The following is a 16,768-nucleotide window of genomic DNA, read 5'->3' as shown; positions in this document are numbered from 1 at the left end:
CTGACCCGTCGGGAGAACAAAGCAATGGATGACATTAAAACCTGGGATGACTTAGTAATCAAATCATCCGATAAAGGTGGGAATACGGTACTCTGGGCGAAGGATATGTATATCAGAGAGGCCATGAAACAACTGACCAATACTTCCTGCTACCAACATCTTATTTTCAATCCTACAGAGAACTACAAATAGATCTATTTTTCCATTATAGATCGAGCAAGACTATGCGGGACATCACGAAGCAAGAGCATGATTTTCTTAAGGTAGATAACTCTAAAACACCCACATTCTACCTTCTCCCGAAAGTCCACAAGACTTTAACCAATCTGCCAGGGAGACCTATTGTCTCTGGGATAGGTGGGCTCACGGAGAAGGCTAGTATTTTTGTGGATACGCATCTCAGATCATTCATTGTGGAATTACCATCATACGTCAGAGATACATCTGATGTCTTGAAAAAGATCAATGATGTGAGATTAGAAAAGAATCAGATTCTGGTGAGCATACATAGAGTCATTGTATACATGCATACAGCATGAATTGGGACTCAAAGCAGTAGAGTACTTCTTCCAGATGGATGGATTGGGGGACTTTCAGCTCTTTATTTTAAAGCTATTAAAATTTGTCCTTATCAGGAACTACTTTGTGTTTGATGACCGCCACTATCTCCAGGTAAGAGGTCCAGCTATGGGGGCCGCTTCTGCTCTCACCTATGCTAACCTCTTCCTGGGATGGTGGGAGAGGGAGCATGTCTTCACAGATGAAAATGAGATGCATACCAAACACATTGTCATATGGTTGCATTACATAGATGACCTTCTCATCATTTGGGAGGATACTAAGGAAAAGCTCATTGAATTCATGATAAGGTTGAATAACAGCACATTAAACCTGAATTTTACATATGAATACAGTGATACTAGTATCTCTTTCTTGGATTTGAAGATCTACAAGGACAGTAATAACATGCTGGCCAATGAACTATTCCGCAAGAAAATGGCAACAAACAGTGTTCTACATCAAATCAGTTCCCATTTCCCCCCAACAATTGATAACATACCAAAGGGGGAGTTTTTAAGATTAAAATGGAACTGCTCTCATGAAACAATATTTAAAGAGAAAAGTATGGAGCTCACAGAACGCCTTAAAGAACGTGGCTATAGCCACAGATCTATTAACAAAGCAAAGGCATCAATCAGTTCCATCAAGAGAGACACTCTCATCTTCCAAACAAAAAAACAAAAGAAGGACTCCAATTAAATCCAGTTTGTTGGAGATTATTGCAGAGAGTGGAGAGAAATAACGGGAGCCATACAAAAACACTGTCCTATTTTGTTGTCCGATCCAGAACTTGCGAACAGGTTACAATCTAAGGTGTCCATGAGTTGGTCAAAGCCATTTTTGTAATAATAAGCGCAAAATACCTTCCATTAATGGCACATATACCGGCGGCTCATGCAAGGTCTGCGGTTATATCTGCAACAAACAAGAAGTCAAGGACAATTTTTGGAAATACCATCAAGATAAAGGAATTCTTTAACTGCAAGACAACCAATATGGTCTACTATATAATCTGTCCCTGCGAGAAGATGTATGTTGGAATAACCACAAGGATGCTTAAACAACGCATCCTGGAACACACGGGGAACATAAGAAATGCATCCAGAGATCTTATCAACATGAAGCAATTAACTACGGTAGCCAGACACTTTCATTCCCTCCGCCATGACAAAACACACATAATGAGAGTGTTTGGTCTTGAACGTATTAGAATGGGCATCATGGGAGGGGACACCATGAGAGAACTTCTCATGAAAGAAACCGAATGGACTTTCAATATGGGAACTCTGGCCCCTAGGGGCCTAAATGAACATATCAATTACTCAGTCTTTCTTAAAAAATAAACCATTAATCTTTATATTTACCATTAAATTGTTTAAATAATTGGAAGTTATCAATCTATAACTAACCTAGGGTATCTGAACATACTATAGACTCTCAGTAATCTACATCCATAGGTCTAATCTAGTGACGGATCCTCTTTACCCCAGGTCTATCCTTTTATATGACACTCTCTGGGCTATATACACACACATATGTACGATAGCGAGATACATACTACTATAATATATGTAGACGGTCAGCCATGCGTTTATGCACCTTATTATTAAAGTGCATATAGGTATATTGTCTGGTCACACCTTCTTCATTTTTTTACTGGGCCATGGGCACATATTATTTTTATGTTCACTTATACAGTTGACACAATCATGTTGCTATTATTATTAGAAACACCAATCCAGTCCTTACTGTCATGACACTACAGTATGATACATTGGCGTTCACATTACATGATTATAATATCCACTACTATATCTCATTACACTATTAGCACTTCACGTTCACAATATTTTAATACTTATAATTGAGGACACCACACTAGGTAATGGTGTGTCACTAGGCTTAGCCACTAATTTATATAAGTTTTTCTTATCCCCTTTCCTTGTATGTATGGCATAGCCCTCTTTGGATACCTGACACGTTCACTGTTAATCGCACCACATTGATCTAGGGTTCAATTACTGTCCCTCACCTTTCCTTTCTATGTTTTACTTCATCACATCTTTTATTCACTCAATTGTATGATTCTTTATGGATGCACACAACACTGCTATTAACACTTCTTAACCAATACTTACGTCACCCCATCCATACACATTCACGGTAAACGCTCCATGGTTTTGTATGCGTATTGCTTGTGTACATATATTTGTATAGAAGGTATCTCCAAATCCATGGGAAGCTGCTAGGCCACGTCACGGCTTCTCTGTTACTAGCAGTCCCTAACACTAAGGGGTTCACGTCCGGACCGCAGGGCACCCCTAAAAACGTCCAGCCTAGGACCCCTCCAGGGCATCACGTGAAAAAAGGAAGAAGGGTGACAGTGAAGTGTAAAGTATAGATGTGTAAGACTAATTAATAAGTGTTAAAAAAAAGGGTTAAAATATATGTGAAAAAATTATATGAATAAAAAACAAACATAAAAGGTTATATGAAAAGTGACTGTGTATTAAGTGGTGATGGCCTGAAGAGGCCCAGCCAGAGTAGCCCTGGGGGCCCTTTGGGGTGAGCGTTTGGCTGTAGGGCCCCCCGGGGCTACTCTGGCTGGGGCTCTTCAGGGCATCACCACTTAATACACATACTGTAGGACCTCATTCAGACCCGCTCACTAGATGCGATCGCTCACATTTAGCGTATGCAAATTTGTCAAAGTGATGGCATGGGAAGCGATCGCTCGCCAAGGCATAAGCACACCCACTTTGGCTGTGCGAGCGATCACTCTGTGTATTTAGACACCCATTAGCGTATGTTTAGACGCCGACTAGCGCACATAGGCCCTCATTCAGAGCCGTACGCTCTGAATGAGGGCCGGCCTCCATGAAAATGGAGCGTCCTTCTGGACGCTCGTATAGCTGTGGGTCACCACCCACAGGCTATACGAGCGTGCATTTTGATGGCCGCGATGGTCGAGACCATCGCGACCATCGAAATTGCGAGCCGGAGCCTGCGGTTGAGGTTTTGAACCGCAAGCTCCGGAGTGATTTTGGCTCTATCAGAGCCAAAATCACTCCCACTGACATCACTAGTGATGTCAGTGGGCCGGCTTTTGACGGGAGGCGTTCCCGTGGGAACGCCCCTGTCAGGGAGGCACGCCCCCGGCACGCCTACCAAAGGGGGCGTGCTGTCAATCAACATTGACAGCACGCCCCCTTTGATCGGACACAACAAGCGAAGGACTTTCCTTCGCTCGTCGCGTCTGGCGCATGCGCACGACGGAGCTCCCTCCGTCGTGCGCATGCTCAGTCCAGAACATCGACCCACTTGCGAGCATACAGCCGCTCGCGAGTGGGTCTGAATCAGGCCCATAATCTCCAGGAAGTGTATTAAAACATTGGTACATCGAGCACCATCGGTAGCGATCGCAGCGCTTGTGGTTGCCTTACCCTGCCGCAAGCACTACGAGGACTTCAATGTAAAAAACAGGCATGTGACGTGTACTATGACGCTGCCTGTTAATTATGCACGCATTAAAAACGGAGTTGAAACACAGAGGCACGCCTGCGTTCGCACCTCCACACCCCCGTTATTAGTGTCCTGCCCTGTTACCACCCACAAATGGCCTCTCCTGTCACTCATTTCACCGTGCTGTCTTTGCTGGGCGAGCGAGCGGGTTGCGATCGCATATAGTAGTTTGCGCACGCGCAGAACTAAGCATGCGCAAGCGCGTTCGCAAACCATTGGGCCGCTTCAGAGCGCACAGCGCTAGCGAGCGGGTGTGAATGAGGTCCATAGTCACTTTTCATATCACCTTTTATGTTTATTTTTTATTCATGTAATTTTTTCACATATATTTTAACCCTTTTTAAACACTTATTAATTAGTCTTACACATCTATACTTTACACTTCACTGTCACCCTTCTTCCTTTTTTCGTGTGATGCCCTGGGGGGGTCCTGGGCTGGACGTTTTTTGGGGTGCCCTGTGCTCCGGACGTGAACCCCTTAGTGTTAGGGACTGTTAGTAACAGAGAAGCCGTGACATGGCCTAGCAGCTTCCCATAGATTTGTAAATGCATGCAACTAATATCTCTGAATTTCTATCACCATATAGTCTTCAAGTATTGTTGCAAGTACAATTCAGTGTGCTGAGGAACAATAGGGGGTTAAACCTTCCCCTTTTTCTACTTGGTATGACCCCTCCCTTTCATGCACCTGAAGAGTACTGACAGATTGATTTGAGCAGCTGCCATTTTCTGTTTGTTATAATTACAAGGTAGGCATGGAGGAATCGGTATGTTATACCGCCGAATGTCAGCCCGGCAAATGAAATACCGACACCGGAAGGCCGGCATATGGAGATCCTCTCCAGCCCCTAACCCTCCCTTAGAGGTGGCTAACCCTAACCTCCCCTCTAGTGCCTAACCCTAACCTCCCCCCAGGGGTGCCTAAACCTAACCCCCCCTCCCCACACCCTAAACCTAGCCCACCCAGGGGGGTGCCTAACCCTAACCTCCCCCTGGGGGTGCCTGACCCTAACCCCTCCCCTTCCACTAGCCTAACCTTAACCCTCCCAGGGTGGTGCCTAACCCTAAGTCCCCCCGGGAGACCCTAAACCTAACCCTCTCCCCCCCGCAGGATTTCGGCGTGAAGCTAACGATAGGCGTCGGTATTTAGACGCCTGTCATTAGTCCCATGCCGAGATTTCACTGTCGGGAGGCTGTCGGCATTTCGACCGCCGGCTTCCTGACTACACAGCGGTATGGATACTGTATGCAGGAGAAATAACATAACTTGGTAGAGGTACAGTAGAACAACAGGGTCATTAAAAAAAAAAAATCAACGTGAGAATCCCATGAAGTAGTTTTGTAACTTTGGAATTGTTTCTGAAAACCGGAAGCAGAACAGAAATAAATCGCTCAATACCTAAAGGCGGCTCTGGGGAGATCCCGATGCTTTGCAGTAACGCTTCCGTCTCCCGTCTCTTGCGGTCAAGGTCAGTATCCTCATGGATTGGTTCTGTCTTCTGCTGCTGTTCTGCCTAAATAAAGCAAAGTACTGTGAAAGTGACCAGAGTAATGTACATTGTTCAGGGCCAGATTAGCAATAGGGCGGATAGAGCTAAAGATAGTCCCGTCATCATGGCAGCATGGTGATGACCAGCTGTATATTCGGCCATAGACCATAAATATTAAAGTAGTTTTTCTAGTTTTCTTTTTTATGTATAAGGAGATTTTAGGGCTGATAGTGTAGGGGTGTACACGCCCATGTGGCTCTGGCCACACCCACACAGCACTAGCCACACCCACACAGCACTGATCACACCCACACAGCACTGGTCACAGCTCCTCCCCTTCTCAGTATAGGCCCTTGAACATTTTCAGCCCCAGGTCTATGTGGCCCTTAATCTGGCCCTGACATTGTCAGGATAGTGGAAAGTACAAAAGAATGTGATGATCATATAAACAGACCATAGAACATATCACTAAAGGATGAGTTTAATCGATTTTGATCGATTTAAAATCGATAGAATTTGCTCAGAATCGATTGTGTTTCTGGGGCTAAATCACTAATACTAAAAAAAAAAAAATACATCAAAAATTGTTTGTTAGCAAATGTGTGATTTAGCCCGAGAAATGCAACATCGATGTTGATCGATTTTAAATCGGTTAAAATCTACCTTTAGTAAATATACCCACAGGTGCTGAATGCTGTATACAGGATGGAGATAAATGCTGGACATTACAGAGCATTAGTAAGAAGCAGTGTCAGCTTCTCCTGACCTTTAAAAAGTCTTTTTCTCCGTGTCCCAGATACCATAAACTAGATTGTAAACCGAAGTGGCCAAGAATACCGTGCTTGCATAATTCTATGTACAGCGCTGTATAAATAATATATGATCTCTATAATAAACGACATATATGCATATTTATGTACAGATATTACTTGCAGTTTTACCCATATAAAACACTAATCTGTAATCCTTTTCCTTCACTGTACAGCTAACTTTAATATCCTGCAGTTGTCATGGTAACTATTATTATGTATGATGTGAATGAGAAAACAGCTACAGCCTACTTACCAGATTACACCCACCCTGCTGTGTAATGAGTTTCATACTGCATATATACTGTATATACTGTAGATTAATATTATAAATTGCTAGGGTTAATATTTATCACAAAGGGGTAGTGCATATGCACTCCCCCTTGACTAACACCTCTCTGTACTAAGGAACTTCGGCAGAGAATAGGTGTAGCACTGTAGTATCACTGGAGGGGAAGGAGAATGGGGCTGATATGACAGCCAGCTACCGAATGAATGACTCTACAACAATCGCACCAAGAGCTGGCTCCTATTCGCTGTGTACATCAGAACAATTTGGGTATATTAACAAAGCCCCCAAGGTCGTTCAGCGTGACCGATATGAAGAGCCGCCTCATCCTAAATGTGCCTTCTTCTTTTTGGCTTTGTTTTTTTCACCGCCATAACACTGAGGGAGAGATGTATCAAACCTTATAAAGAGGAAAGGTGGAGAAGTTACCCATAGCAACAAGTAGCTTCTAGCAATCATTATATAGAATGCAGTAGATAATTGAGAGCTATACACTGATTGGTTGATATGGTCAACGTCTCCCCTGGTCCCCTTTAGACGGTTTGATACATGTCCACCCAAGTCTCTAGCAGAGGTCCCCCAGTTGTAAAATGTACCAGGGACTACTTTATCTTGCACACAGGCTGGAGCACCAGGGGAGGGAGCCCCAATAATGTGCGTATTTGATATAAGGGAGGGGGTGCAAACCTCCCTCTTACCTTCCACCAATCAAAACTCCTTCCATTATTACTAGAAATATCAGCATATGGATGGCAGACATTCATTAAACACACTGGCTGCCCATACTGAGGCTGATTCGGAGATGTGTGCTAACCCGATGGTTAGCGCACATCTCCGATTGTGACTCCTCTTTGTTGGCACATGACCTGTACTGTGCATGATCAGTACGGATCTGCAATGGCACACATACAGTCCGGCAGCAGACTGTCAGTGATTGACAGTCTGCTGCTGCCGTTTCTGGGCAGGGAGGGGGCGGCGATGGCCTCCGTTTCACAAGATGGAGGTGTGTCGCCGCCGTTGGTGGGGGGAGTGACAAGGCCAGGATCTCCGTCAGCTGACAGAGACTTCCTGGCCCTTTTTGTGTATCTGTGGCAGTCTGAGGATCAGGCAGACAATCCGATGCTTCGTTCATGGATGCAGCTCGGATCAGTAATGCATGCAGGATGCCTCCTGCTGCATTACCATATTAGTGCTATCGCAGCTGCTACCGTGTTAGCAGCTACGATAGCAATAGCGCCTAAGACTGAAACACCCCCATAGCCCTAACAGAGGGGAGACATATAATGAATCACCACCTCACAAACCTCCTTCTTCTTCCTTTCTTCCTCCTTACGTTTCTTCTCTTCTCGTATCTGGGCCAAACGTTGCTTTTTCCTTTCTAGTTCAGCTTTCAGGTCACTTTTGTCAGACATTATGGATTCCTAGGAGAGACACAACCAGTCTGTCAAAAAATATCTTTTTTTTTTAAATATATCCTTAAATAAAACAAAATAAGTATCCTTTTTATAAAACAAACAGAAAAATCCTCTTTTATTATCTTTATGATATCCTTTCTTCAACAGTATTACGTTAAACAGTAGTGGTGGAATGTTAGGGCGGCAATGTAGAAGGGGCCGGAGACCAGTTTCGGTTTAGGGCCCTGATTCAGAGCCGGACGCTCTGACAGAGCGCTCGCTCTGAATCAGGGCCGTCCCTCTGAATTTTAGAGCGGCCTCCTGGCCACCCACAGCTATAGCGAGCGGCCATGATGATGGTCGCGATGGTCAAGACCATCGCGACCATCGGGCTTGCGACGAGACCCTTGTGGTAGGGTCTCGTTGCCGCAAGCCCTGGAGTGCTTTTGGCTCTATCAGCTCCCTCCGTCGTGCGCATGCGCAGTGCAGACCATCGACCCACTTGCGAGCGGACAGCCGCTCGCGAGTGGGTCTGAATCAGGGCCTTTGTTTTCACATTGACATTTAATTTGCCTCATATGTATCTGTTTTTGCATAGAGTACCTGGTTTTCCCCATTATACGGTACTTCACTGTGGAACGCTGCAACACTTTTGTGTCATTGACAATAATAGTAGGTCAGCCGCCATACAAAATAGTCAAACACATAGAGTTGCAATAAATACAATGACATAAAGAAGAACTCCATTCAAAATTGGGTCTCTATCTTAAGTACTCCTCCACCATGGGTAAGCCTTGGTGGGGGTCCCTCTCTTAGAATCCCATGCCTTACATCACAATTGTTGCTTGAGCACAAGAGTCTCTGGGGAGAGAGCACTAACAGGGTACCTGATGGGACAGGTGCCACCACTATCCAACCAGGTGGCTCTATCAGTCAGTATTAGAGTCTTTCCACCTGTTTCCTTGGAAACCCGTAACTTCTTTTAGTCACTGTCCACCTGCATGTGGATGATGATATTGCTGGGTTGCTGACTGCAACTCTCACTCTGATCATACCTAGGCATTGAGTAATGCCTCTTTATATCCTAAAATGAAACGTTGATACATCACAACTATCTATGAGTATCAATTTGGGCATACCTATTCAAAATTAGTTCTCAGCTTAAAGCAGGAAGGCTCTATGTACATCACTAGTATCAGCATGTGCACCAGTGGCATGCTAGGGGCAATAGATGTGTCTGGAACAGGCTTCCCTTCTCTGTACGCAGGACTCAGAATAGCACAGAACTCAAGCTACACGGCCATGACGCTCAGAAATGCAGATTTCAAGCAAAGCGAGATCTGACAAAGATCTGTCAAACTTAAGGCCCCCATACACGGTGTGATTCAAAGTTGTGTTGTATGATTGCCCTTGAAATTCTTCATACGATGTGGTGAAATGGTGTACGATTGATCGTTACGATCATAGGATAAGATGCATAGAAGTGTATCACATTGTACTCAAAAGATCGTAGATCTCTCTGCAAAACCATCTGATCTGCGATCCAACCAGAGGACGGCGGGACGCGCATCGGGGTTGCAGAACACACAAAAAACACCTATTTTTATACGATTAGTCTGTACAACCCGTCAAAACTGTCCAAATCGGGTATGGGCACCATAAGAATCAGATAGAGACCTGCAAAAAATATGAGATATGGTAAGAACTTACCCTTGTTATCTCTATTTCTACGAAGTCCATAGGGTTCCACAGGATACCTTGGGGTATAGGTGTGACGTCAGTCGCTGGGCACCATAGAGTTAAGCTTTTCAGCCTCCCAGGATGCACTAGGGTCCCCCTCCTATACCCCGCCCCCGAGCCAAGGCACCTCAGTTAGTTATCAAGCCATAGGCCGGAGGAGGAGAAGGAAGAGAGAGAAAAAAGATCTGGACACATACAAGAATCACATTCTCACCAGAGGGAGACGGAAAACCGGTGACCAGAGCAAAGCCCATCTGCAGCACAGGTGCGACAGGGCGGGAGTCCTGTGGAACCCTATGGACTTCGTAGAAATAGAGATAACAAGGGTAAGTTCTTACCATATCTCATATTTTCTACTTCAGGGTCCATAGGGTATCCACAGGATACCTTGGGGATGTCCCAAAGCAGTATCCTTTAAGGGTGGGGACGCTCCTGTGCAGAAAGGAGAATCCGCCGCCCGAAGGAAGCATCCTGAGAGGCGAAGGTGTCAAACCTGTAATACCTCACGAAGGTATGGACAGAGGACCACGTAGCAGCCTTGCAGATCTGAACTGCCGAGGCACCACATCGAGCTGCCCACGAAGGACCCACAGACCTAGTGGAATGAGCCTTCAGAGAAGGTGGGACCGGTAGGCCTTTATGAAGATAAGCTTCAGAAATAGCCATACGGATCCAGGCTGCCAAAGTTTGCTTTGAAGCAGGCCAACCCTTTTTACGGAAGCCATAGAGGACAAACAAAGCGTCCGACTTCCTAAACGAAGAAGTGCGGTCAACATAAGTCCTTAAGGCCCGCACAACATCCAAAGAGGCCTCACCCACGGAAAGACCCGGTGAGTTAAAGGCCGGAACAACTATTTCCTCGTTAACATGAAACTGGGAAACAATTTTGGGAAGAAACTCGGGCCGAGTGCGGAGCACTGCCCTGTTCCCATGAAAAACCAAGAAAGGGGGTCTACAAGAAAGAGCCCCTAACTCAGAAACACGTCTGGCCGAAGCAATGGCCAGAAGGAAAACAGTCTTAGCTGTTAGCCATTTAAGATCCACTGAGCCCAGTGGTTCAAACGGCGGTCCTTGGAGAGCCCTCAGGACCACAGCCAAATCCCAAGGCGCCACAGGTGGAACAAAGGGCGGCTGAATGCGGAGAACACCCTGCATAAAGGTGCGCACATCCGGGATTGTAGCAATCCTACGGTGAAACCAGACAGATAGGGCCGAAACCTGTACCTTCAAAGAAGCAAGGCGAAGCCCATGATCTAGTCCCGCTTGTAGGAAGGCGAGAATCCGAGACAGACGAAACTCCCGCGGTGCATAACCTCTCGGTCGACACCACTGGAAGAACGTATGCCACACGCGATGGTATATCCTCGCGGAAGACGGTTTCCGAGCTCGTAACATGGTACGCACCACAGAGCTGGAAAACCCCCGGGACCTCAGCATGGCCGTCTCAACAGCCACGCCGTCAAAGACAGCCGAGTCAGGTCCGGGTGAAGGCAAGGACCCTGAGACAGAAGGTCCGGTCGTAGCGGCAACCGCAGAGGACTGTCCACGGACAGACCCTGAAGGTCTGAGAACCAGTGCCGTCTGGGCCACGCGGGAGCTATCAACAGGAGCGTCCCTCCTTCCTGTTTGAATTTCCGGATTACCCGTGGAAGAAGGGAGACCGGAGGGAACAGGTATGCGAACCGGAACGTCCACCGGACGGACAGAGCATCCACCAGAGACGCCCCTTCGTCTCTTGTGCGAGACCCGTACACCGGCAACTTGTTGTTGTGCCGGGACGCCATGAGGTCGATTTCTGGAAGACCCCACCTGTCCACCAATAGTTGAAAAACGTCCGGGTGCAGGGACCATTCCCCCGGATGAACGTCTTGGCGACTTAGAAAGTCCGCCTCCCAATTGAGCACTCCCGGGATGAAGACCGCTGATATGGCCGGAAGATTGCGCTCCGCCCAAACCAGGATCCGAGAGACCTCTACGAGAGCCGCCCGACTGCGAGTTCCTCCTTGCCTGTTTATGTAGGCCACGGTGGTAGCGTTGTCCGACTGGACCTGCACCGGGCGACCCTGGAGAAACCGCTGTGCCTGCTGGAGAGCATTGAAGACCGCACGGAGTTCCAAGATATTTATTGGAAGCTCTGCTTCTGTCGGCGTCCACCTGCCCTGGAACAAGTGTGGACCCGAAACTGCTCCCCAGCCCCGAAGACTGGCGTCCGTTGTCAACAGGACCCAATTTGGAACCCAGAACGGACGTCCCTTGTTGAGGTGGATCGTCTGTAACCACCACGCAAGGAACAGGCGAACCTCCGGGGTGAGCACAATCGTCTGGGACTTCAGAGACTGAGGAAGCCCGTTCCACTTGGACAGGATCAGGTGCTGCAGAGGTCTGGAGTGAAACTGGGCGTATTCCACCATGTCGAACACCGACACCATGGAGCCCAGTAACCTCATCGCCGAGTGTAAGGACACCCGGCGGCTGTGCAGGCAACTGCGCACCCTTGACTGTAAAGCAGAGTTCTTGTCCTCCGTCACGAAGATCCTTTGCTGTCCCGAGTCCAATAAGGCTCCAAGATGCAGAATCCTCCGAGACGGGATTAGAGTGGACTTCTGCCAGTTGATTAGCCAGCCGTGCCGTTGCAGCAGTGCAATGGTCAGGTCCAAGTGGCGTAACAGGAGCTCTGGAGATCCTGCCACCAATAACAGGTCGTCCAAATACGGCAACATGCGGACTCCCTGCAGCCGCAGAGAAGCCGCCATGACCGCCATCACCTTGGTGAAAACACGTGGTGCTGTTGCCAGGCCAAAAGGTAATGCCCGAAACTGGAAGTGGTCGCTGCGGATTGCAAACCTGAGGAACTGTTGATGGCGCAAAAGAATAGGGACATGCAGGTAAGCGTCCTGTATTTCCAATGACACCATGTAGTCCCCAGGTTCCAGCGCCAGAATGATGGACCGTAGGGTCTCCATCCGAAACTTCGGGACCCGCAAAGACTTGTTGAGTGCTTTGAGGTTGAGAATCGGACGATATGACCCATTGGGTTTCTGTACCAAAAATAGATTTGAATAGAAACCCTGGCCCCTCTGGGAGAATGGAACAGGCACTATAACTCCAGCCTGGAGCATAGTGTGCAATACCTTCCGCAGCTCCGTAGCCTTGTTCCGGTCTGATGGTAGACCCGTGGTGAAGAAGCGAGCCGGGGATCTGTGCCGGAAGGAGAGGGCGTATCCGTGGGAAACCACCTCCAGAACCCAAGTGTCTGTCGTAGTGGTCGACCAACACTGGGCGAACTGTAGCAGGCGGCCTCCCACCCTGGGATCCCCCAAAGGGAGGCCCGGACCGTCAGGCCGCAGGCTTGTCATCTGGCTTGGGGGCCGGACGTCTGGTACTCCATGCCTGCTTCCGGGGCTTGACCGATTTCTTAGGGCCAGCCTGTCGAGGAAACGACTGTGGTTTGGGCCTGCCCTTGGCCCTAGATGACCGAAAGGACGATGGTCCAGAACCAGAAGGAGCAGCGGCCGACGGGAGACAAGCAGATTTGGCTGCCGCCAGCGTGGCCACAATCTTATCCAGATCCGGACCGAAGAGAACTTCTCCGGTAAACGGCAACGCTTCCAGACCTTTCTTGGAATCTGCATCCGCCTTCCAGGATCGCAGCCACAAGGTGCGACGAGCAGCTACCACTGCTGAAGAAATTCTAGACACCAGAGTACTAATGTCTAGAGCCGCCTCGTTGATGTAGGTGGCCGAATCACGGAGATTGCCAATCAACTCCGCCTGTTCGGCCGGACAGTCGGATTCAAAAGAAGCCTCTAATGAATCCGCCCAGCGCTCCATCGCTCTGGCAACCCAGCAAATGGCCATAGCCGGCCGTGCTGCCCCCCCTGCAAGGGAATAAGCGGACTTCAGGCAGATTTCTACCTTGCGGTCCATAGCATCCTTAAGGGAGGACATGGATGGCATCGGCAATGTGGCACTACGGACAAGACGGGTCACGTGAGAATCCACCTGTGGAGGGGATTCCCACTTAGCAAAATAATTATCCGCGAACGGATAAGCCACCGCCAGGCGTCTCTGCGGCTGGTATCGCTTGCCAGGCTGTTTCCACGCCTCCTCTAAATGGTCCACCAACTGACCCGAAAGAGGAAAGACTGTGGCATCGCCCTTCACATCTTTGAAAAAGGCATACTTAGATTTAGCCGCTGGGGGAACTTCGTCCTCAATCACCAAGGCTGTGCGGACCGCCCGAATAAGTCCAGGAATATATACTTTGGACTTAGCATCAGTGTCCTTAGTATGGAGAGGTTCCTGATCGTAAGGATCCAGAATCTCCCCATCATCAGACGTCCCTTCGTCATCCTCATAAGGAGCGGACAGAGACGCCACCGGCCTTTTATGAGGCCGCATCACAGACTCCCCTTGCAACACATCCGACAAGTGCTGTACAGAACTCGTCAGGGAGTTAACCCACGCTGGCTCCTGAGAACCCGGGAGCGGGGAAATAGGGAGACTGTGGGGTACCACCAATTGTCGTGGGAACCCCTGCATGGGTGACGACACCACAGACTGCTGGGACAAACCCATCGGAGTAAACGCGGGCTGCGGAGCTAACTGGCCCACTAAAGCTGTTAACGCCTGAGCGAAACAAGCCCAGGGCGGCTCCTGTACCGGTGCTGTAACCGTAATAGGCCGCGCCATGGACAAACACTGCCGGCAAAGGCCCTCCGCGCTACCCTCCCCCTCCGCTAACGGTACTTTGCACGTGGTACACTGTAACCGGAGGGGAAAATCACTTTCAGACATGATGGCACCACGTATGTGACCTCTCTCACCAATTAAGTATTAAATAGGCGAGAGACCACCCTGCAGCACCGCACCGCAAGGGCTTTAGCAGAAAGAACAGGGACAGTAATAAAGCTGACAGTTTAGAGAAGAAAAGTTACAGGCAGCGCTAGCACAGTCACATACAATGCAGAGAAATAACAATTCCTGCACTAACAGCGCTGATCACTCAACTACACAGACACAGGGCCTGGTAGGACACAGCGCTGCATACACAGACCTGAGCCACAGCGGAGGAGAGGTATGCGGGGGGGACCCAGACCACGATGCTTCCGTCCAGCGCTTCCAGCAGCGTTCACCATGCGTTCTGGAGAAGATGGCCGCCGAGGAGCAGAGAGGAGGCTGGCCTGGGGGAGGAGCGCTGCCACAGGACCAGTCGGCAGCATGCAGAGAGGGCTGTGTGCAGCGGGGGAGGCGCCGGCTGTGAGACAGGGAAGGCGCGCTCCCCTGGCATGCATTTAACCCCTGGGACGCCGCAGCGCTACCGCTCTGCTGAGGTCCGCTGTCCCAGGGGGTAGTGGAAAGCGCAGGTTGGTCGCCTGGCTCCACGCTGCAGCCAGTCCCCAGGGAGCCCCCTGCCTGGGGACTTAGGACCATGTGACCAGCGGGGACCCACCGCGGGACCCCGCTGCTTACCTTTGTCCCCCTTGGATCCGGCCATGGTCCGGAACATCTGGGGTCACCGCTAGCTGTGACCCCAGATGCTCACCAGCATCCCCGGATCGGTACCGGTGTTCTGGTACCGGCGGGGGTGTAGGGAAGACAGCATGGACGTCAGGACTGACTGTCCATGCTGTACATCCAGATGTGCAGCCACAGCTGCACTGAAGAAAGCTTCAGGGGCTCTTCTAGCCCCCACTCCGACAGGTGCACCCGACGCCGGCCGGGCACCAAACTAAACTGAGGTGCCTTGGCTCGGGGGCGGGGTATAGGAGGGGGACCCTAGTGCATCCTGGGAGGCTGAAAAGCTTAACTCTATGGTGCCCAGCGACTGACGTCACACCTATACCCCAAGGTATCCTGTGGATACCCTATGGACCCTGAAGTAGAAATGTCTACATTCACTTCTGCGCGTGAGCTGTATGCTAAAACGCCCGACTCAGAATGAGCCCCTCTGTGAGCAAGGGATGATGTCATCTGACTGTGTTCCGCTGGCATGCACGCTCAGCTGCTACGTGTGGAATGAGTAAGGAGCCTTTTTGTTTTCCCATGGCACTTTTTTGGGAAGATTGCCGCCTATCCAGTAGCTGCGAATGGGTGAAAATACTAATTCTCCAGAACAAAATAAATTAGCGGATGATAGAATCTTGCAAATTGTGATGATGCCAATAGTTTACACACTTGTCAGGTCTAATCTAGAACGCTTTTATCCACATAGAATAAAGCTGCATAGACATTAATTAGTGTCATGGTTTTACGCTGGCAAACTTTTGTCTTGAATCTGTCATATTGAAAAATGTCGCTTCTGACTATATAGGAGATCAAAAGGAAAGAAGACGTTAATGTGTTTAATAAAACACGAGAGAGAGATGCGTCAAGCCTTGGAGAGTGATCAAGCGGAGAAGCAACCAATCAGCTTCTAAATGTCATTTCAAAGACTGTGCTAGATAAAAGGCAGTTAGCAGCTGATTGGTTGCTTTGGACCACGTCTTCACATTTTCACTTTCCACGGCTTGAAACACTTCCCCCAAGGCTTGTCAGATGGGTTTATGTAATTGTGATGTAACCATACAGAATTTCGGGTGAAACAAGTAATAAGTAAGGAGGTCTGCAAACCCATTGAGCAAAGATCTTTAATTTAAGGTAAACCTGGATACACACTATAGGATATTGCCCAACAATGGTAACGACTATATACAGAGTACACGCTACCCAATAATCATTTAGTTCCAAACGGTCCATTCTATACCAAATTAGTCTCACTGATATAATGGATGGGGCAGATGTACTAGGCTCTGGAGAGTGCTAAACTACCAACCAATCAGCTCCAGTCCTATCTGCCATGTTACAGGTTGTGTTTGTAAAATGACAGAGGAGCTGATTGGTTGGTAGTTCATCACTCTCCACAGCTTAGTACATCTGCCCCACAGTGTCTCTGTACACACTGTCAGATAATTGTGCTTTCAG

General features: G+C 48.5%; 1 protein-coding gene across 6 annotated transcripts in view; it reads right to left on the bottom strand.

The window, feature by feature from the left end:
• The window catches only part of DYNC1I1 (dynein cytoplasmic 1 intermediate chain 1), a 503,273-nt gene that overhangs the window by 466,159 nt on the left and 20,346 nt on the right, over nt 1–16,768 (bottom strand). For 4 of the 6 annotated variants that reach the window (XM_088442236.1, XM_088442240.1, XM_088442238.1 and 1 more), the window contains exons 3-4: nt 7,967–8,092; nt 5,483–5,597 (exon numbers count right to left, since the gene is read on the bottom strand). In XM_088442236.1, the coding sequence (XP_088298362.1) occupies nt 5,483–5,597; nt 7,967–8,092 (241 nt within the window). The remainder of the gene's footprint in view (nt 1–5,482; nt 5,598–7,966; nt 8,093–16,768) is intronic. The other 2 variants (XM_088442237.1, XM_088442239.1) reach the window with 1 other exon arrangement.

The sequence above is a fragment of the Taudactylus pleione genome, unplaced genomic scaffold (assembly GCF_031769625.1).
Source record: "Taudactylus pleione unplaced genomic scaffold, aTauple2 ptg000306l, whole genome shotgun sequence".
In the NCBI taxonomy this organism is placed as follows: Eukaryota; Metazoa; Chordata; class Amphibia; order Anura; family Myobatrachidae; genus Taudactylus; species Taudactylus pleione.
Note: the sequence above shows the minus strand (reverse complement) of the source record. Positions and strands in the feature narration are given on the sequence as shown.